The sequence below is a fragment of the Cryptomeria japonica genome, chromosome 4 (assembly GCF_030272615.1).
Source record: "Cryptomeria japonica chromosome 4, Sugi_1.0, whole genome shotgun sequence".
NCBI lineage: Eukaryota > Viridiplantae > Streptophyta > Pinopsida > Cupressales > Cupressaceae > Cryptomeria > Cryptomeria japonica.
In genome coordinates this window covers 149,521,797-149,546,487 of record NC_081408.1, presented here as the reverse complement: position 1 = coordinate 149,546,487, position 24,691 = coordinate 149,521,797, and the positions used below count along the sequence as shown (strand labels likewise).

Below are 24,691 nucleotides of genomic sequence, written 5' to 3'. Positions count from 1 at the left end.
ATTAATGGTAGTTTAGAGGCAAATATTATTTGGTATGTTGATGGCATTATATACAATTTACTAAGTGTAAGTCAAATCTACAACAATTGTTATTTTGTAAATTTTAATGCTCAAGGTTATGAAATAAAAGATTCTATATTTTGAAAACTAATAGCTAAAGATAAAAAAACGTAAAGTAATGTTTATGATTTAATGGAAGTAAAAGGTAGAATTTGTTTGATAAGTCAAACTAATGAAAGCTGGCTTTGCCATAAAAGACTTGGTCATGTTAATTTTGATAATCTTGTAAAAATGAGTTCTTTGAATTTAGTGAGACATATGCCCAAGATTGTAAAACCTTAGAATATTATTTACAAAGAATATCAATAGGGTAAGTAGGATAGAATTAGTTATAAGCCTAAAGAATATTCAAGTTTACAACCTCTTAAATTAATCCATATTGATCTTTGTGGTCCAATAATAACTAAAGATTTAAAAAATGAAATGTTCTTTATGTTGTTTGTAGATGATTTTTTTTGAATGACATGGGTAAAATTCTTAAAGGAAAAATCATAAGCATTCGATACGCTTAAGATCTTTAGAGCAATGGCAATTATAGAGAATGATTTTCAAATTAAATGTCTCAGATTTGACAAGGTTGGAGAATTCCTTTCTAATGAATTTGTGGCTTATTGTGAAGAGAATGGCATAAAGGGCAATATTCTATAGCCAAAACACCATAAAAAAATGGTGTGATGGAAAGATGAAACAAAACAATCAAGGAAATGGCACGAACTTTGCATAATGAAGCAAAAATTTCTCACAGGTTTTGGGTAGAAGCAATTCCTATGATGGTCTACATTCTCAACAGAGTTCAATTGAGACCAAATAATAAAAGAACTCCATATGAATTATAGTATGGTAAGTCTACTTTAGTTAAATATTTTAAATTCTTTGGTAATAAATGCTTTATTAAAAGTGAGGATGGTGGGTTGGGTAGCTTTGATCCTCGATGTGATGAATGATTGTTTATGGGATATTCTACTCATAGTAAAGCCTATAAATGCTATAACAATAGATTGAAAAGAGTGATTGAAAGTGTTAATGTAAAAATTGATGAAGAAATTCAAAATGATAATTGTGAATAATCTATTGTTGAAATTGATAATGTTGTAGAAGTCAATCCTAATACTTCATATAATTTTGGTGCAACTAATCTTGCAAAAAATACTTCTAATAATAATGATGAGTCTAATTGAGAGACTCTTAGTGATATTTCGTTTGAAAATATTGGTGAAAAGAAAACTTCTAGGTTTGTTAGAAGAAATCATCCTGAACAACAGATAATTGGGCATAAAGATGATGAAATTCAAACATGGAAAAAGGTTGTTAAATATTATAATAAAGAAGCATATCTTTATTTATTTTCTGAGATGGAACCTAAGTCTTGCAAGCAAGCTAGTTTATATGTTCATTAGATTAATGCCATGAAAGAGGAATTAACTCAAATTGAGAAAAATAACACTCAAGAGTTAGTTCCTAGACCTTCTAACAAAAAATGTCATTGGTGCAAAATGGGTATTTAGAAATATATTGAATGAAAATGGTAAAAATTTTAGAAACAATACTAGATTGGTTTTTAAGGGTTATGCACAAAAGGAAGGGGTTGATTTTGATGAAACATTCACTGTTGTAGCCCGATTAGAGGTAATCCATATATTTTTGACTTTTTCAGTTTATAAGAACTTTAAAGTCTAGCAAATGGATGTGAAATCAACTTTTCTTAATGCATTTTTGGATGAGGAGGTTTATATGAAACGACCAGAAGACTTTGTGTGTGTAGGTAAGGAGGATTATGTTTGTAGGATCAAAAAGGACCTCTATGGTCTTAAACATGACCTTAGGGCTTGGTATTCTAGGCTTGATCAACATCTTCTACAATACGGTTTTCATAGAGGTAATGCTGGAAGTAATTTATATTTCAAATCCATTGAAGATCGGGTGTTTGTTGTGGTAGTATACATTGATGATATTATTTTCGATGGGAATGATGAAGATTGTAAAGATATTTCCAATCAAATGCAAACAAATTTTGAAATGTCTATGATAGGGGAATTATCATATTTTCTTGGATTGCAAGTATCACAGTTGGATGCATGAATATTTCTATCACAAACTAAATATGCCAAGGAAATGCTTAAAAAGTTTCAGATGTACGACTCTAAGCTGGTTAGTACTCTAATGATTATAGGTAGTAAACTAAGTAAGAATGACAATTCACTAGCCACATAATAAATAGAGTGCAGATCAATGATAGGCAGTTTGTTGTATCTCATAACATCAAGACCTGATATGATGTAGTCTATTTGTATGGTTGCATGTGTTCAGGCTACTCCTAAGGTGTCCCATCTTAATGCAATTAAAAGGATTTTTCAGGTATCTCAAAGGCACTATAGATTATGGTTTATGGTATCCTAGGACTAATGATTTTACCTTGAAAACATATACAGATGCCCACTAGGTAGGTTGTGTTGATGATAGACAAAGCACCAATGGTGGTGCATTCCTTTTGGGGAACAGGTTGGTTGCATGGTTGAGCAATAACCAAGGTTCTATCACTTTGTCTACAACAGAGGCAGAATATGTTGCTACTGCTTCTTGTTACACATAGGTTTTGTTGATGAAGCAAACGCTCACAGATTTGAAGGTGGTATTTGATTGTCTAGTTTCCATATTTTGTGATAGTTATAGTTCTATTAATATTTTCAATAATCATGTTCTTCATTCTCACACTAAGCATATCTCTATCAAATATCATTTTTTGAAAGAACAGGTTTCCGATCATGATGTTTTTCTTTAGTATGTTAATACTAAACAACTTAGTTTGTTGATATCTTCATGAATCCTCCTCCTACGATAACTTTTGAACTTCTTTGTTCACAACTTGGGGTTGTGCCTTTGCCACCCTAACTTTGGCTTCACACTAGCATCTTCTCATGGGGACTTCACTTAATGAACTTGGATTATAGCATGCATGTTCATGGCATACTAAAGAATCCCCCTATTTTCAAAAAATATTGCCCTAAAATCCTTTTTTGTCACCCTCTCCCAATAGACAACCTGAATCAAAATCCCCCCCTATATTCACCAAATATTGTATTTTTTCATAGTCGGAATTAGAAACCTCCCTATTTTCATCGATAAGAAAATATATTGCGCCCTCTTTTTTAGGATACTAAACCCCCCAATATGAATCCACGTGATATACTACTTCCTAGCCAGTGAAGCCCTTGTGCATCTACTTAGGTGAAGTATATTATTATTTCTATCTTTCATTCCCCATCCCTTTGTCATTTATGTCAAAGGCAGAGAAAATTATGGTGATTAAATTTTTTAGTTATGGTGTGATTCAAATTCAGGTTTGGTGACTTGACAATTGCAGATTTAATAATGGTTTGTTTCAAATTTGACTGTGATTCAAATTCAGATTTGTTGACTTGACAATTATTGATTTAGCAATGGTTTGTTTCAAATTTGACTGTGATTCAAGTTTTACATTACTTTTAGATGTTTGCAAAGAGATTTCATCTTAGTTTTTTGGTCTCATTTTTATTGGGGGTTTGTTTTGTGGTTTGACATCAATGGCAAAGGGGGAAACTACCATCAACCTTGTCATTGTTGTGAATAGATTTAAGTTGTAAGCCTACCACGATGTGGTTATTCTGAAGTATGGTGTATTGTTGGATTTGGAAAAGAAAAGTACAAATAGTATTTTAAAAGACACTGCATTAAATCTAGAATGAAATAAAGAAATAAAATTGAACATGGCATGAAATTATACCAAAATCATATCTCCAATAATGTTGGGAGAGGCTTGTATCTAACGCTTATTATATAATTTTTTTTAATAGGGATTGTCTCCTCCACTTGTTTCTTTCTTCTTCATTCAATGTCTAAACATTTTATTGTCAGGCTTGCAGAGTATACTTTTTTTAGGGATTATAATTGGTAATGTTATTAAAAAAATGACTCACTATGACAACATAAAAGACAATGGAGAAAACAAATAAATTACTCTCCTATGATAGTCATGTATTATTACATGAGATAGTTGTTACAAAATGGAACTGGTTGTTTGTTATAACTCCTTCCAAATCTGTGTTGTGTTAAGAGATGCAGTTTGAAGTTTGACCTAGATAAGTTGGTATTGTCAATAGTTAGTTGAATGTCTTTGTGTTAACAAATAACTACTCCTAACTGGTGACAATTATATTCATTCTTATATATATTTTCTTTAGTGATTGGAGAAAGTAGTGAAAAGGAAAAATGATAATGAAATGACTTAGATAAAAGTTTTCTTCAAATTAGTTGTTGAGTTTAAAGAAGCCTATCATGTTGTTGATCTGAAGAAAGTCCATCCAAGGCTATATATTTTGTATTTATCATTTCTATATATATACAAAGTTAATTCCATTCACAAAGCTATGATCAAGATTGTGGATAACCAAGTCAAGAACTGTGTTGGTACTGGCATTGTGAGTATTTTCCAAACTTATAATTAGGGTATCTTTGGTTCTTAGGGAAGATTGTTATATTCTTGAGGGTAGTTTGTGAGTATTATTCAGATTACTATATCATTAAACAGGCTTCCTTAATATCGGTTAAGGTGACAAATTCTATTTTAACAATGACTTTCTCAACATTTGCAAAGATAGCGAGGGGGTCCAGTTTAAAGTTACTCCATACACCCTCTCGAATCACCACCCCATCCAAGTTGTTATCTCCCATAACAAGATGACCCCAAGTAGGAATGTTAAAAGGAATGCCTTTTCCCTCAATAGTGGCCTTTGGGAAGAGAAGAAGTTTTGCAGGCAACACTTACTATTAGACAATTCAATAATCTTGTTTTGAAAGATGTCGGCCCCATTAAGGCTTGGACCCAAAAAGTCCAGATTTGGAAAACCCTCTTTCAAACTATAGCTAATAAATTAGCCAAGCATTCTAGGAAAGAGGAAACCTTGGCCCATTTAAGATTCTACCATGCTGAAGAGACCTTGCAAGCCGATCCTTCCAACTTTGAGGCTCTAGACTCTTTGTGCCAAGCCAAGAACTCACTTAGAAAGATTCAAAATGAGAAAAATCCAAGATTCCAAAACGGGAGCTAGGGTCAACTAGCTAGAACATGGTGATAAAGGTTCCATATTCTTTTTTCAGTTGTTGGAAGCTAGAGAAGCTAGGGATAACATTAACATTATATGTGAGGATGCCAACTCTATTTCAAATCAAGCTGATATTCTTAGATCTTTTGCTCATTTTCACCAAAAGCTCTTTTCTAGAGAGGACAATGTGTTGCATAAGGTAAAGACTAGACAATTATTGAGAAATATCATCCCTAGGAAGGTGAACAATGAGGATGCTGAGAGATTGAATCAGGCTCTATCGTTGAAGGAGATTAAAGAAGCAATCTCATCCCTGAGTAATGAGAAAGTGCCAAGGTCGGATGGTCTTTCGACTAAATTCTACAAGGGTTGCATTGATTGGATAGGTGAAGACTTATTGAAGGTATATTGGGAGGTTGTGATGGTGTGTTCTCTGGGTGAGGAAATTAATACATGAGTGATCAAGTTGATTCCTAAGGATGGGGATAAATCTTTAATTAAGAACTGGAGGCCTATTACCTTGATTAATATGTCTTATAAGGTCCTTGCCAAGATCCTTGCCTGTAGATTGGAAAGAATCCTCCCAAATATTATCTCCCCTACATAGACTGGATTTGTCAAAGAGAGATACATACGTGAGAATCTTCTTACATGTTGGGAAGCCATGTTTTGGGCCAAGTAATTAGGACAAGACATTGCTTTACCTTTGTTGGACTTTGAGAAGGCTTATGGTATAATTGAATGGAGTTTTTTTAATATGATGCTTGAAATCCTAGGGTTCCTTGAACATTTATGTAGAATGGTCAATATTTTGATGAAAGATGCTAAATCCTATGTAGAGATTAATGGATCTAAATAAGACATTTTTGGTTTATCAAGATCTATTAGACAAGGATGCCCCTAAGCTCCTAGCCTATTTGTGATTGATGCTCATGCCTTGTATTGCTTGTTGAGAGATTCCACTACCTCCCCCATGGTGAAAAGTATCAACTTGTCTAATGGGGATAATTTATCCAACATTCAATTTAAGGATGATACCGCTATCCTAGCTAGATTGGATGAAGACTATTTATATGCTTTAATGAGTAAACTCAAGGACATATTATGAGAAGCCTCAGGGAGTGAAATCGCACTCTCCAAATCTATTTTACTTGGATGGAAGATGCAACCCCCTGACTGGTGCAATAAATATTCCTTAGAATAGTGTGGGCCTAATCATTTAGTAAGGTACATTCATATTCCTTTTGCAATTGAGCCCAACTTGAAAGCTATGTGGGTGTGGATCAGAAGAAAAATTGATAAAAAGTTTAGGAAGTGGAATATGCATTTTCTTTCTCTTGCTGGGAGGGCTCAAGTTTGTTCAAAAATTATCTCCTCATATAACATCTATTATACTTTTTCTTGGCTTTTTAGTAATTACCAATTTTGTCATATCCAAAAGATGACTAGGGAATTCCTTTGGTCAGATGGTTAAGGAGGTAAGAAAAGGCATGCTATGAATTTGAAATGGTGCACTATGAATAAGCAAAGAAGTGAATTAGGTCTAAAAGATCTAAGATGGAAAGGAATTTTCCTTGTAGCTAAATGGATATTTAGAGCCTTGCAAGGTGAGGAACCTTGGAAAATCTTAATTAGACAATATATCAATAAATCTATTCCTAACAATAACCCTAATTGGAGAGGTTTGAATCTTTGTGATATCATTGCTGGGGACTTTGAGGTTAGAGGTCATTTGGTTCTCCTCTTTTCAAATCAATTTGGAAAGCCTAGGAGGTGGTAAGAGGCTATATCTCCTATGATGGTATATTGTGGGAGAATGGGGAATTCTATGGTGAACACTCTATTTGGTTGAATCTAAAATATAATGGTAAGCCTCTAGCTCTGGTTCAGGGTTGCTCTGCTAAAATTTGGGCAAGGAAAGGTCTTGAGAAGTTTTCTGATATTTTTAGAGACGGGCATCTCTTAAGCTGGAACAATATCATGTTATCTGAGTATAATGTCCCCCCCTCCCATAGAAGAACCTATACCATGCTAAGAGAATCCTTTTCACCTCTCTGTCTTCCCAAACCGTGCTTTGTTGATTGTTCCATGTTTTGTTTCTATAAATGGCTAGATGGGTCCCCGCCACCTAGAACCAAAGCTAAAGCCATATACTCCCTCCTTGTTGACAGTGATGCCATTCTTTCCTATGTCAATTCTTGCTGGAAGGTAATCCTTGATGTTGTCTGTTGGTAGAAGATTTTTTAGACTCTTTGGTGTAGGCTGGTTGAACCCAAGAAGAGGTTTTTTTGGTGGCTCTTAATGCTCCATAAGTTTCCTATTCATAATTTTCATGGGGAAATTATTTCTTGCACTTGCTGTAGGGTTGCTGAGTCTGTTAATCATATATTCTTTTATTGTTAGTTTGCTAAAGAAATATGGAATATTTTTGGCCTCTGTATTGGTCATAATATTGATATACTTGATGTTGTGAATGGTCATATCATAAGCTTAAAGAAACATGCTAACTTTTTCTGGTCTCTTCTTTATGTTGAAATACTGTGGCTTAGTTGGAAATATAGGAATGATAACCTCTTTAATGGCAGAGATGAGAACCTTATTGAGTCTCTTAAGAGACTTGTCTTTCATGATATTAATGTGCAGGTGACAGTGGCTATGAGGATTGTGTATATAAATTTTGAGAGGTTGTTGCAAGATGGAGCTGCAATGATTGCACAATAGAAATTTCACATGGCTTCACCTAGGCTAGATCCTATAGTGACAGATCCCTATTGAAAATTAGATTAATAAATTTTGTGAGAGAGCTCAATGAACAAAATATCAAAGGACAACATGTTCAAGTGTAGAATATCCTAGTGGTTGAAGCAATCATTCATCCATATGTGGACCCCATATTGTGGGGTAAAGTACTGAGATGATGTGATGGTGCATAGGGATGGAAAACTTGGATGGAGAATTTCAGGGATTCTAGCTCTCCAGATGGAGAAACTATGTTTGAATAGTCCTTTTTGTGTTATGTATTGACCGCCTTTGATGATGTGCAATTGTACATGTTATCTGACTATGCGGCCTTTGGGTTAGTTTTTGAGGATTGTAGATTGGCTTAACTATATGATCTATCTCTAACTGTGGAACTCTCATTGGTGGTATTTTTTGTATTGTGAACCTCTGATATTTAGTAGAAAAAAAAAGAGTTCAAAGAAACCAATTTTGTGTTGGATATCAGCCTTAAGTGTATTTGGAAAGAGTCAATTTAGTTCTCTATTAACCATGATAAAGGTAAAGGTGGATCTATAATTCTTATATTTAATAAGTGGAGTACTCACATTAAAGTTAGTGGATCCTCCCCATGCAATAGAGCAGTATTTGCGATACTGAAGAAGGATGGCTTGAACTTTTTGGCCAAACTTGATGCTAAAATCAACATTTTGCAATAGATCTTCACTTACTAACAATTATACCCGCAAAATGATTTATAATTTGAAGAGGAAGTATACTACTGATTTGTGAGACCTTTGTTGTAGATTCTAAGTATATATATATATATATATATATATATATATATATATATATATATATATATATATATATATATATATATATATATATATATATATATATATATTGAGAACTAGAAATAAATTGTGGATATTTTTAGATAACTTTTAATAACTTTATTTTTACAATAATCAACATTTTTCAAAGGGGACATTTATGATGTCATGCATAACATTTTTATAGAAAAATAAAACTCTAATTTTTAAAAAATATATTTATCACACCAATATCTAGTGTATGGATATTGTTTCAATATTTTTTGTTGCATATATATATTTTTAGTTTATTTTTGAAGTTAGAGTGATTGTAACTTGGATAGAGGTGTATGACATCATGCATAACTTTTTTAATATGCATTTGAATTAACTTCTTTTTGTGTTGGAATGAGCATATCAATCTCTATTATCCTTTCTTTCTACATGTGAAACAAAGATCTTAATGTTCAATGAAAAACCTACATTCATAAGAAATAAAAAACTAAATATATTAATGAAAATAATAATATTTAAAATTTTACTTTTTGGAAAACTTATAATAAGTACTACATACTTACAAAACAAAACTCTAAATTAATTTATTCAACCCTCAGAAAGATAATTTTAAAACAATTTTTTGTCAACATTTTGATATGGGTGAAGGAGACTCCATTGAAGGTATGATTTAAGAGTATAGATTTTCTCTCAAAGGCAGTTTGACCTAAGGGATTTTGATCTAAACATCTTTAATGGATTCATTCAAATGGGACCCCTCAAGGCTTAAATCATTATATTTTCTAGAAGATATATGCTTTTAGCAAAAATCTTGAGATGTACCAAAAAAGAGTAACCCAGTATTGTAGAATCACCTTGTCATCTAATTTCTTTTCAACAATACAAGGGTAGACATTTTTTTATTTGTCTGAGCTATATAGTAAGGTGCAGCTTTTGTTAATGCCATGTGGTTGTTATCTTATTTGAAGCAATATATATGCAATTGTGGCATTTTTTTGGGCAAAAATTATTAATACAAAGGAGGCATATCTTCTTATTTTCTTGAGGTGATTTCTTTGCTTCTTTTTGACTTGCAAATACCCACCAAGATGCAAATTACATTGCAATGATATCAAGGCTACGAGCATAATGTCTATTCACATTTTCCCTTAGTTCCAACAATAATTATCTTTTTGGACTGAGATATATTATTTGAAGGTTGTGAATATTTGGTGGAGTGTATTTATGGTGATTGTTTATGTATCATATTGACACCTTCCAATGCCAGTCAATTATAATAAACCACCCTCTACGAGTGGTACTCATCCATTCAGGTGCCTTTTTCCCATCTTCATATGCTATTTTTTTCAATTTGTCATAGTTGTAATTGTTTTTCACTTGGAAAAATTTGACATCTGGGAATTTTAAAATTATCTTTTCTTGGGGGTGTCTATTGCATTTTCATTATTTGTGTGCTCTTGTAATCATGTCAAACCTCAGGATTGAATTTCTCCCTCAATATAATTATCACACACAGAAGCTCAAAATGTCTTAGTTGTTACTACCACAAGGTCTTTGGCAACTATTGGATGAAGACTAACCTGAATTTAATAAGCCATTTGAGCAATTTGTTCATAGAAACAAAATGGATGAGGCAAGGGGGCTCATAGGACTTCATGTGTTAGATAATTTGTTGTTTCATATTGTTGAGTGTAAAATGCTGAAAGAGGTGTGGGATAAGCTTGTAGAGTTGGATGGAAATGTCAACCAGTTCAAGATCTTGTAGCTTGAAGCCAATCTTACCTCTCTCACTCAAAATGAATTTCCTACATTTCAGGATTTTTCACCTAGTTCAAGTTGATATTATCATAATTGAAATGGTGTGGACATGAAAAAGAAGATAAGCACTGTATTTTCTTGATCCTGTTTAAGATTCAAGGTCTATTTTTAGTGTTTTCTTCTACCTTCTACTCTACAATAGATGCTATGGGGGAAGATCATGTAATATGCCTTCTCTTAAGGAGTTTTGTGATTCATTGACTAGGGAGCAAGTCGAATTGGTTTAGATAGATTCTCTTCCTAAGAATCATTCTTTGGTGGCTCACTCCTCCAAAAGAAAGTGGAAGAACACAAAGAAGTCCAAGATATAATATGGTGACACTTCATCTCCCTCTTTCGAAGAGGCAAATTCGAAGAAGCAGAGACCCAAATATTCACTTTGTAAGAAACTTGGGCATACTTATGAGAATTACAATAAGGACAAATTACCATGTGGTTTTTGCAAGAAATATGGACATGATGAACAAACTTTCTTCAAAAATAATAACCATGAGTTGCAATAATTACTCAAGATGCATAAGATTAATGATCCTTCTTCATCAAGTTCATCTCCTACCAGACATGAGGACCGATTTCGTGATCTCAAAGGAAAGGGTTATACCTTGATTACCACTCATGTACTTAGGAACATTGGCTAGATTCTTGATTCAAGTGCATTAGTACATATTTCCAATTTAGCTAACAACATGATTCCAAGTTCTCTAGGTCCTCCACCATATCATGGCATCTTGATTACAAGCAATCAGTGTGTGCAAGTTTCTTTCATAGGTGATGTTGGCCTGGTTGTTGTAGTTGTGTCTAGTGTCTTTCATGTTTCTATGGTAGCACATAATCTACTTTAAGTTTACATTATTACATAGGATGTTAACAAAATTTCATTCACTCAAGATGCAGCTTACATTTATAATGCAAATGGTGATATTCTTGCAATGGGTAGGGCTGATCATATACATAGGCTCTATACCTTCAAATTCATTAAGGATAATGATGATTCTTACATTCCTCTGACTAATCCATCTAGTATGAGGACTAATGGAGTTCCTCCTATTGGTTTTGTTGATCTTCTCATGACTCGTTAATTTCAAATTACATCAGAATTGACTTTTGACATGGATTCTAGGACTTCAACATAACAAGAGTTATTTGGTTCTTCAGATTTGTGGTTTCAAGATTGTTTCATTTCAAGCCTTACAATCTTCGCCTCTCATTCCTCTACTTTATATTTGAAGTTCATGATTGAGGAGTTATCTCTTCTCTTTGTAATTTTTTCATTGGCTAATGATCTTGTGTGTCCTACATTTTTTGTTTCATGCTTGATTGAGGATTTTCTAGTAGTCTTGATGAGACATTTGTGGAGGCATTTAACTTTACTTCTAATCTTTCATTGTCGAGACATTTTCGCTTTCATTGCATTATGAACATGAAGTTTACTTTACATGCACCATTAGAATTATTTCTTCCGAATGGGAGATATGTTGTTTGTCACCATTGGATTCTCTTTTGGCCTCAAACATAGTTTAGTGGTTTTGATGATACTTGATTCAGGGGGGAGGGGAATGTTGCCTCTATCTTTCCCTTTACTGGATGGGTGATTTTATTGTATTCTTGTGATGGATGTAGTTCCAAGGGGTATTGATGTGAGATATCCATACATCACATGATCTATCATTTGTCTATATCTTGCATATCTCTTTTTTTGAGAGTTTTGTTCCATGATATTTTCTCCTTCTTTCCCATTTGTGAGAGATTAGTTACATGATTAGTTGTTCATGGGTACCTAACATGGCTTAGTTGTCGTGACCCATATATTTTATCTTCATATTATTATTACATCATTTGTATATTTTTTCTCCCCAAGTTTCACTGAAGGGGGGATGTTGGTGTGAGTAAAGATATTTACCAACTAGTTCTTGGTTAGCACCTATTTACGCATAGCTTAGTTGTCACATGACACCATAATTTAATGTTATTCATGTCAGTTATCTTAGGTGTCATTCTAGATAGAGATGAGTCAACATTATGATTTTAATTTTGTCACATGGTAGTTGTAACGACTCTCTCCTTACTTGCCTATATAAGCAAGCTCATTTGTACATTGTATCATATCAATTCATAACAAAGTTTTGTCTAGCATTTCACTTTCATCTCCATTTTTCATCATTGTTCAAGTTGCAACATTCTCATGTGTGGTTGGATAGTTTCTTTGTTGATCCATTAAAGTGTGTACTATTAATGCATAATAGGTTCGGTAAGATAAATGATTGAATGAGAGATAAATGAAGTCTTTCATTCAATCATTTATCATATTGATAACTATGATAAAAACCATCAAGCAATTAATTCATCCTTGATAATCATTCTACATTTGCATATGGACAACCTATTGATAATCATACTATGTATGTTCCTCATGTTTATCGATCTAATGAATCTTGTATTTAGATGAATATCGATTAAACATAAATAATAATGACACTGATTAATATATATCGGATTGCATATATATTATATCGGGTTGCATATAATATATATCGGGTTGCATATCGGGTGGCAATATATTAGTCACCGATAGTTATCGGTGTGTTAGTCTACACCGATAGTTATCGGTTGTCAAGGCTAATACACCGATAACTATCGGCTGTTAGCATTGACAGTCACCAATATACTATCGGTTGTTAGTGTTGGGTAAACACCGATGGACTTTGGTTATACTCCTACTCCACGCCGATTGGCATTTACGATAACATGCATTTGTTAGTATAAACAAAAAGGCACAATCAAGTAATGTCTTGATTGGTCATGACCAATCAAGGCATTGCTTGACCGTGCCCCATTTGTTATATACTTATAGTGAGTGGCATTCTTGAGATAGGACATAGAAAATATTAAATGCTCCTCTCATTTGCCACAAGCAAGAAGATAGTTAGATATATACAATAAGGAAGTAATAAAACAAAATTAGATAATAGAATATAACTTGCATATTGAATGTAAATTGAACATCATTTACATGGTATCAGAGCTATAGTTAAATCGAACTTGAGGCTGTTCAATTTTACGTAAAATTCAAATCAAGTATATATTCAACATCACAATCCTATCAATGGCTAGCACTATCAGATTTGAAGACAGACTTGTAGGAGGTGATGATTTTTCCGCATGGAAATTCAGAATTCAAATGATACTAAGAGATAGCAAAGTTGAATCATTCGTAAAGACTGAATCCAAAGAACCTGAGACTGAACCTGATCAAGCAATTTGGAGAGAAGGAAATGATAAGGCTATCAAAATAATAGTTGATGGGGTAAGGAACGATATTATGCCCATTATAAAGAAACACGAATCATCCTTCAACATGTTCAAAGCACTTGAAGATGCTTTTGAGATATCCAATGCCAGTAGAAACTTGGCTCTAAAAAGAGAGATAAATCATATAACCATGATAAAAGGAGAATCAGTCAATGCCTACTTCATGCGGATATCTACCTTAAGGGATGAACTAGCAACCCTTGGATATGAGATCCAAAGCAAAGAATTAACCCTCATTGCTTTAGATGAGTTGCCTAGTATCTGGGAAACGTTCGTCCAAGGCATTAGTGCAAGGGATAACTTTCCAAAATTCGATAGAATAAAGGCTGACTGTCTCCAAGAGGAATCAAGGCAAAACAAGAAAGGAATCAAACAAAATAATATAGATGAAGATCTTCAAGTTCTAACTATGAACTCAGACAGAAAGGGCAAGAAGAAGCAATTCGGGAAGAGAAAAAGTCATCATAGCAAGAACTCTTTCAAAAAAGGACCTCTCTCAAATTCAGTGTTACAGATGTGACACATTTGGGCACTATGTTGCCAAATGTCCAGAAAGAGCTAAACAAGCCACATTTGCCAAATCAGGAAAATCTAAAAGGGAAGAGGACTCCGAGAAGTATGTGCTCTATTCAACACTCACACATCAAACATCAAACAAAGTGAACTCCTGGGTAATCAACAGTGGCTCATCCAGACACATCACAAGATTCAGAGAAGTACTAGACTTCATGAGAGAGGAATATGATGAAGAGGTAACCATCGGAGATGACTCCACACACCCTGTCAAAGGAGTTGGAAACTACACCATCAAACTGGAGTAAGGTGTATCATTACAACTTAGAGGAGTGCTATATGTTCCAGGCATTAAGAGGAATCTTGTCTCAATATCAACACTGGAGGATAATGGATACATAGTGACCTTCATGGACAAGAAAGTGTTGGCTTGGCCAAAGAACTCATCTATCAAGAAAGCTAATACAATTGGTCAAAGACAAGGCTACCTATATGAGCTATGCACAGAGCCCAACATAGCCCTAATTCATGAAACTACAGATGCCAATGAAATCTGGCATAGAAGACTAGGCCACCTAAATTTTAGAGCTTTATCATCAATGGGAGACCTTGTCACAGGTCTATCTAAGCTAAAACAATATCATTTAGGGGCATGCACAGGATGTGCCCTAGGTAAAAATACTAAGGGTGCTTTTCAGAGTAGTACTAGGAAAACAAGTAAAGTCTTAGAGTTAGTTCATTATGATGTATGTGGACCTATGGCTGTAAATTCATTGGGGTTTTTTTTGTATTATGTAATATTTGTCGATGACTACTCTAGGAAAACCTGGATCTACTTTCTGAAATGTAAAGAATCAAAAGAGATCCTTAATAGGTTTAAAGAATTCAAATCATTAATAGAAAACTACTCAGGAAACAAAATTAAAACCCTAAGAACTGATAATGGGGGGGGGGATACACATCAGAATTATTTAAAGAGTTTTGTAAAAATTCAGGGATTAAGAGGGAGTTAACAATACCTTACAACCCTCAACAAAATGGGATAACAGAAAAGAAAAATAGGACAATCGTTGAAGGTGCCAAAGCTATGATTCTTGATCAGAATCTAAATATCAATCTTTGGGCAGAAGCAACCAGCACTGCAGTATACATTCAAAACAGATGTCCTCACTCTCATCTTGAAGACAAGACCCTTGAAGAAGTCTTTACTAAATCAAAACCTGATATAAGCCACCTTAGGATTTTTGGATGTCCAGTGTATATTCATGTACCTAAGGAGAAAAGATTAAAATTAGAACCCTCTGGAAAGAGGGGGATCTTTGTTGGATATAGTGAAACCTCCAAAGCCTACAAAATATATATACCCGGCCAAAAGAATATTGAACTAAGTAGGGATGTGATCTTTGAAGAAAACTTAGCCTTCAAAAGAGCCCAAAGCTCTCTAGATACTGAAGTCCATATTCCCAACCCCAACTTAGATAGAGATCCTACTCCTGAGCTTCAGAGGGAGAATCTTGAGGAAACTACGAGTGAAACTTTAAGTCCACCTAAGAAAACCTCAAGAAAAGACCACCATGGGCTACCAAAACTGTACAAGAAGCTCAGAAGTTTGTTGCTCCCTTAGGAACCTTCAGAGAAAGCAAAAGGCCTAATAAATTTACTAGCTATGTTGCCCTTATGAATGACCTCTCTAAAGCTGAACCAAGCAATGTATCAGATGCACTTCAATATCAAGTATGAAAGGATGCCATGTCTGAAGAGTATCAATCCATTATGAAAAATGATGTTTGGGAGATTGTTCCTAGACCAACCAAGAAATCTGTTGTTTCATCTAAATGGTTGTTCAAAATCAAACATGCTACAGACGGCAGTATTGAAAAACACAAGGCCATATTTGTAGCTAGAGGCTTCTCACAAACGGAGGGAATAGATTATGAAGAAACCTTTGCACTTGTTGCCAGGTATACATCAGTAAGAGTTGTATTAGCCATTGCAACAACAAAGGGATGGAAGGTATACGAAATGGATGTTAAGACAACTTTTCTAAATGGTGAGATCTCAGAAGAAGTCTACCCAGAGCAACCTGAAAGTTTTTGAAATCCATGACATAGAGTCTCATGTGTGTAGACTCAAGAAAGCTCTCTATGGGCTCAAACAGGCTCCCAGGGCATGGTATGAAAGAATAGATACCCATCTCTCAGGACTAGGCTTCTCCAAAAATGATGCAGACCTTAATCTCTACTACAAAAGAAATAAAGGTGATATGCTAATATTGATCTTATATGTTGATGACTTATTAATCACAGGAAGTTATCAACTTATAAAACAATGCAAGAATGATCTATCTAAAGAATTTGATATGAAGGACTTAGGACTCCTTTATTACTTCCTAGGATTGGAAGTATGACAAAATTCTAACAACATTATACTAAACTAAGGAAAGTACACTTTGGATATTTTGAAGAGATTCGGAATGCTAAATTGTAGACCCATGACCTCTCCTATGGAAACCAACTTACATAAACTTAAAGAAGCAGCAGCAGAGTCACAACCCACTGATTCTACTCAATATAGACAGATGATTTGGTCCCTGATGTATCTAGTAAATACAAGACCAGATATATGTTATGTAGTCAATGCTCTAAGTCAGTTTATGTGTGAACCAAAGGAGATACACCTGGTTGCAGTGAAGCACATTATGAGGTACGTACAAGGTACTCTAAACCTTGGTCTCAAATACAAGAAGGTTGAGATAGACTTACATGGATTTACAGATTTAGATTAGGCTGGAAGTGTAACAGACAGGAAAAGCACTTCAAGGTGTTGCTTTAGTCTAGGTTCAGCTATGATATCTTGGATCAGCAGGAAGCAGTCTTCTGTAGGTCAAAGTTCCACCGAGCTAGAATACATTGCAGCTTCTATAGCTTTCCGAGAGGCAGTATGGCTTAGGAAGTTGCTTGTGGGATTGTTTGGAGAACCTATGAAACCTACTGTTATACACTGTGACAATCAGAGTTGCATACAAATTTCAGTAAACCCAGTGTTTCATGACAGATCCAAGCATATTGAGATTCCATACCACTATGTGCGAGATATGGTAGATAGGAATGCAATCCAATTGGAATATGTTTGTAGAGGAGACCAAACTACAGGCATTCTGACCAAATCCCTTTCTAGAGTGAAGGTTGATCACTTCAGAAAAGGCTTAGGTATGACAGAAAGGTAAATTGCTTTGTAACCTATATTTGCATACCTATAAGATGTTTAATGTGTAAACCTCTTTGTCATGTTAGGACAATTTTGGATTTTATCCCTTGGGTTCACATCTAAGAGGTGACGATCTCTCAAGATAGTGAACACTTGTATGGGGAAATTATAAGGTGATGATCTTATAATGTCCAAAACAGTTATCATGTTGGATCTCTGGTATGTCATGGATGTGCCATGATTGTGTTGTGATAAAACATTTGTATAAAATGTCAGTGCACTTATCACAACTAGGATAAGGTGAGAAATTAATCTTTCTCATATGATTATCCTTAAGTATTGCGTGTGTAGGCAATACTGATATCACATGCTTAGGTGATATCTTGTCAATCGCAAGATTGATGTAATGAACTTCAGTATCACATGTTTAGGTGATACTTCATACCAAATGATTAGGTGGTATGATTCCCATGAATGACTAACATGATCACTATCAATTAAATTATGATGCTTGAATATATTGTTTACATTCATCTTACCTAGCTAAGAGGGAGTGTTAATGCATAATAGCTTCGGTAAGATAAATGATTGAATGAGAGAATTATGAATTCTCTCATTCAATCATTTTATCATATCGATAACTATGATAAAAACCATCAAGCAATTAAATCATCCTTGATAATCATTCTACATTTGCATATGGACAACCTATTGATAACCATACTATGTATGTTCCTCATGTTTATCGATCTAATGAATCTTGTATTTAGATGAATATCGATTAAACATAAATAATGATGACACCGATTAATATATATCGGATTGCATATATATTATATTGGGTTGCATATAATATATATCGGGTTGCATATAAGGTATATCGAGATGCATATCGGGTGGCAATATATTAGTCACCGATAGTTATCGGTGTGTTAGTCTACACCGATAGTTATCGGTTGTCAAGGCTAACACACCGATAACTATTGGCTGTTAGCGTTGACAGTCACCGATATACTATCGGTTGTTAGTGTTGGGTAAACACTGATGGACTTCGGTTACAATCCTACTCCACACCGATTGGCATTTACGGTAACATGCATTTGTTAGTATAAACAAAAAGGCACGATCAAGTAATGTCTTGATCGGTCATGACCGATCAAGGCATTGCTTGACCATGCCCCATTTGTTATATACTTATAGTGAGTGGCATTCTTGAGATAGGACATAGAAAATAGTAAATGCTCCTCTCATCTGCCACAAGCAAGAAGATAGTTAGATATATACAATAAGGAAGTAATAATACAAAATTATATAATAGAATATAACTTGCATATTGAATGTAAATTGAACATCATTTACATGCACAACTTATTGGGCTCATAATTTCCCCAACAATAGTTACTTCTTTTGAGTCATAATAAATTATCAATCACTTTATTGAAACATTATAATATTTGTTGATTCATTTTTATTCAACACACGAATACTTATGCCTATAATTTCTTTTGAATATATATGTAAGCTACCACCAATGCAATCCATTGATCATATAGAATTTACTTGCATATAATTTGTCATAAATTCCTTCTTCTGTGCTCTATTCCAATAAATATTTTTAGAATGATTTTCCTTAAAATATCGCTATGCATCTCCTCCTTATGAAAATAGTTAATTTTTCTTTGTGAAAAAATTCAGCAAATAGATATCTCTCCAATCTTCAGATCTTCGTGCAAATTTTGTGGGACTTTTTTGACTAAGAATATTTTGTTCCATTCTCTCTTCTCAAGGAGAGGACCCAGTAGTTGAGCACTTTAACTTTGCACCTCTCAAAATTCTAGATGGATATTTCAAATCACTCCCAATTTTTTACAGCAACTTACTTGGCAAGTCCCCTACTTATAACTAAGGTTTTAGGGCCACATCATCAAATATGATACCACACCAAAAATTTTTTTGCTAAGATATCCAAAACAATCGAAAAAAAAAAAGTGAGATCGATCCCTGTGTGCTGATGTCACATCACATGATTCATTGATTTTAAGTGCTTAGTGATACATTTCATTCAGTTATGGGTAGTCATCATCCCAATAAAAACTTAAAAGTCAGAATTATGGGTGCAATGTTGTCAAAAATATTGGGTTTTAAGTCAACAAGTATGGGGATTAAATCAACAAATGCTATCAGAGTCATTGGAACATGCTCAACTATTGTGTCCTTTCCCCTAGATCTTCTCACTTTTGGCTTACAATATTTTCCTTCTTTACTTTTCACTAACTTAATCTTTTTGGGAGTTGTGCTTGTTTTCAATTAACAAAATTTGGATCTTCTTCCAAATCTAAATCTCCACCAATCTTCTAGCTCTAGTACCACTTGTTAGAGGTGGATGAAAATAAACCAAACACAAAATAAATAGAAAATAGTAAACATATAATTTCGTTCAAATTTCTCAAAGTGCTAGAGCACTCAAATATTCATCAATCACTTTATTCTCTAATGAATTGATTACACAATTACATCATTCTTAAATTGTTAAGAGTTGTCTCAATATAGAAAAGTATTGAGATCTTTCTAGAGATTTGAATAGCATAAAACATTGGAAGAGTTGACTAACAAATATTTCATATTTTTCCACTTCTAGAAACTACTTGAAACAATCATTTACTAATTTTAGTTATAAAACACAACCATATTCCAACAAATTTAACGTTCAATTGAGAATAATTATAGAAGAAAAAAAAGAAAAAGTAAAGGTCTTAAACGTTGTTTAGAATTAGGATGACAAAAATAAATAATAAAAAATGAAATTACATAACATTTAGAAGATTGATGCTATTATATCTCCACAGTTAATGTCAATGTTGTATGCAAGCTTATGGATTTGATTGTGTAGAAGCTTTTTTTATCATAAACATTTCAAATCACACTTCATGATCCATCATATGATGAATGAGAGTTCAAATAGATGTAAGAAAATTGATCACAAATCACATTTGAATCGTTTTTAATGTAAAATACACAACTACATCAAAGACCAAGATAAAAAATAAATGACAACCAAAACAAAAAATAGAATAAAGATAAAAAAAACATTTATTACAAACACAATCAAAATTAAAATAAAAATAGAAAATGAAAAATTATTATACCGTAATATTTCTATTTATTATTTCCAAGAGAAATTCCTACAACCACAGCTCGTCGTTGTCAATTAAAAGTCTCCAGCTTTAAATTGACAGTTCATGGAGTTAGAACGTTCTCATTTTCGAACTCACTATGCGGCTGGCTTTCCGTAACTATCGATCCTGTTGGTAGGCATATTTTTATGAAAACCGTTTCATACCATTGTCGGTGGCAATTTAATGCTTGAAAGATTCATCCTAGAGTTTCATTTACCCTGTAGATTAGTTTGCATAAAAGAAGATTTATCACACATGTATAGATCTACTGTGGTTTAGGAAATCGGTCTTTCACCCAGGCGACACTGACTCGATTTCAGGCAACAGAAATCTAGCAATTTGCCAAAATTTTACAGTATCGCTAGCAAAATTTATGGTTTTGGTTAAGATGCTGACATCGAAATCTTCTCTCTATGTTTGAATCTATCATATTGAGAGAAGCAAATACGTTATTGGTTCTTTCCTCCGAAAATTTAATATTTCTGAGCTTCCTTCTATGGAGAGTATGCAAAAAAATTCGTCTTATCATTCTATTTTCATTTTGAAAGGGAAATATAATAATGGGTATCAGAGCCACGGTTGGCTTGAGCAGACATGGGAATCGATTGGATAGTTGATCTTGGATATGGGTGTCCTTACTTTGTGTTTAATCCCGGATCTGGGTGCTTTTATGTTATCAATAAACAAGCTGAAGTTTCAGATGATGAGGCCGAATTAGATGATGAAGCCGGATCAGTCATTGAAAAATTTCTTGGCAATCTAGACTCGGTAGAGAGTGATGTTCAAGTGAAGGATGAAACCAAACATCATTGGTGGGATGGCTGGAAAAAGGAGGAGACTTTGGCTGAAGAAGAAGAGGGTTTGTTGTATTCGTTGTTTGAAGAAGAGATTGGTTTGTTTCCCTTCCAAGATGAGGAGCATGCCTCCCGAGGTGAGGAGGATGTAGTCTCGAATCTAGAGAATGAGGATGACCCTGAAGAAGAATAGGCAGATTGCAGAAGTGATGATTTATTGTTGCAGATTGCAGCAGTGGAGGCAGAGTGGAATGCATTGATTGCAGGTACTGCACAAGTTTCTACACAAAATACAACAAATTCATTCAGTGAGGCAACCATGAGAATTGGGAGTGATGTTTGTAGGCTATTCACACCTGTACAAGAGTTTTATATTTGGGTATTAAAATCTGATAATGGTGATCTTCTAGATATTCTATTACGGGGGAGCACAAGAGCAAGAGACTTTGATGGAGGAGTGTATTATGCATTCGCAACCAATGGCGTTCCTAATTATGGATTACCGGATGAAGTAGTTAGAGAATATGTTTTTAACTCTGATCTGACTTGGAGAAGATTAATTCACACTATTCATGAACAAAGTTTGGTGATATTAAAATCTTCTCCAAAGCTGGTTGTAGTATGAGCCTTGGAATGGAGATGCAGGGAATGTTACAGGCTGTGCTGATTGGACTTCACGGGGGAGATTGTTGGGTATATGAAGCCCAATAGTCACATGGTTGTTTGTCTTCCCCGGAAGACTCTTCATTTCATATTTGATATGTTTATATAAATGGCTGTCGGCAGCCCATACATGATGTACTGTGTGATTGGATATTGGTTAATAAGAATTCTCCCTGCATTTCTGGTGGACGTAGCCACTTAGTGGTGAACCACGTTAATCTTGTGTCTTGAGTTCTTTGTTGTGTCTATTATTCTTTCTGCTATTTTGCGCTCATTATTATGTGTTTTCTCTGCTCGTTTTAAACTAACAATAATTGCATATCTGGTTGTTATTGCACACAAACAACATCATGATATATCATTCATTAATGATGAAAGAAGATTTTAAGGTAGTATTAATTTCCATATTATGGTGAATAAAACAGAAAAAAAAGTGAAAAATACTTAGAAACCTTATGTTGGAAATGTTAATGTAGGCAGAGTGTGTAGTATCAGTGTACGTACCGATATCCCCCCTCTTGTTAATCGCACATATAAACCTGGTCATAGAGTAACCGCATAGAGCATAGAAAAATGTAGACAAGAACTGTAGGATGTGGAACTTACCTTTAATTTCAGAATCATTGGAGAGAGCCAATGCCAATGTAGTTTTGCCACCGCCTCCAATACACTGTAATCCAACGACTGACACCTCTCTTTGGAACAAAATACCCTTCAACTCCGTAATAGATTTCTTCATTCCTACATAAAACTGAGATTTACCAGTAACGTTGTCATGATAAGAGTACGTCGAATCCTTCACCATTTCTGTCCAGTCAATCAGATTCGCTGATCCCATTTGTTGCAGCATCATAGTATTCTGGCACGGATCATTAGTGAGCATAGAAGCTTGTCTGAATATTGACTCCTTGAGCATGCTACGTGTATGTAAATACTGGATGTCTTGTGGATAGTAAACACTTTCCACATCTCCCATGAGCCTTCTCATATGCAGTAATATGTGGGCAGGCATTAGTCCCATAAAATCATTGATCTCCTTTTCGAGCTCCAAGATTCGAGATGCATGCCTATAATTGATAGGCAGGTTAAATGGGCTTATATTCTCACTCTCTTTTATCAATGAGGCTCCTTTTATCAGGGTCTTGAAAAACTCGTGAAAGATTGCATTTTGTTGATGTGTGGGTAATTGCAAATCCTGCAAACAAATTTCTTGAATGGCTGGGCTTAGAGCTTTCAACAGGCCGTCTACTCTAATGCCCACAGACTTGCAGTTGAACATCTCCATAGCCTGATTCTTCAATGAAAACTATTAGAAGATAGCTTCTCCTCTGCACTGTTTAATTGGCTTTTTATATTTTAGACTTGTTAATGCATCCCGGCTGTGTCTTCCGCTTGGAAAATTCTTTCGTGACTTGGCTGGCCTAAGCCAGCATCTAGAATGTTTCATAATTAATTCATGAAAGTGATAAGGAAAACAACATGACGTGTTTATTACTCCACGTGGAGAGCACGCTGAAAGGAAAAGATCAAGTCATGCTTAGAATCTATACATATTGTCGCATGTTCACACCAAGGTCTCGATACATACAGACTGTATTTTCTCTTATATAACATTGTTTGACATATTGTTGCTTAAGAAGATTTGACATTTGTAGAGCTTAGCATTGCCATGAAATTCTATGCGAATTTAAAATTCCTAGTCCATCACGAGCGTTTGGCTTCCTGAAAGTTTCGCATTTAAATTAAGAATTAGCATTGGACTTTTAGCCTTTCGTCATACAATCACGCGACGTATCGTATACGCCTTGCTTTGTTATTACGTTTGATCTACCTTGCTGTTCTCCCTCAAGCTGCTGTCTTCCATTGTACCAGCTACTAGATCGTTAGGTTGAGCTGGTAGTTTTGCTGGGCACAATAATGTGAAAGAATTTTAGATCCTAGTTATATTAAATAAATATAATTAAAATTTTTAGCTTAATTATATTGAATAAATATATGGTCTATTGGTGAAGTTGAATGGTTCTTGAAGAACCTATCAAGATCAAGTTCTGCATTATGACATTATAAATTATATATATAAAATCTTCCATAGAATAAATATATAATAATTTTATATTTAATTGTGAAAATTCTATTTTTGCGTATTCATGGTTTTAATTGTTTAATATTTTGCAACATTTTCATGTTGTTTTCAATCCTTATTTAATATTTATAACTTCAATATTATGACTTTAAGTTTTTGTCGTGGTATATAGTCATATTGGGCGAGTGATCAAATAGTGGAATTTGTTCCAATATTCTTATATAGATCCAAGTGCAAGCAAATATGCCACACATGAAGTAGCAAACATGTAGGCATTCTTATATAGGTTGAGACTCATAATAACATTCTTTCTTAGTCACTTTTAAGAAGGATTCATGTCTATCATTAATCTACACCTATCCTTGTGACCAAGGAGTGCCTAATTTGTTTCCTTGGTAAATTCACATGTTTCGTTTTGATCATTCTCTAATTTGTGATACTT

At 34.2% G+C, this 24,691-nt stretch overlaps 1 protein-coding gene across 1 annotated transcript in view; it reads right to left on the bottom strand.

Annotated features, from left to right (window-relative positions):
* Positions 1-23,563, bottom strand: part of LOC131037767 (putative disease resistance protein At5g47280) — a 65,574-nt gene extending 42,011 nt beyond the window's left edge. The window contains exon 1 of the mRNA XM_057969961.2: positions 22,773-23,563. Within this exon, the coding sequence (XP_057825944.2) occupies positions 22,773-23,451 (679 nt within the window). The 5' untranslated portion in view covers positions 23,452-23,563. The remainder of the gene's footprint in view (positions 1-22,772) is intronic.
* Positions 23,564-24,691: the final 1,128 nt, after the last annotated feature.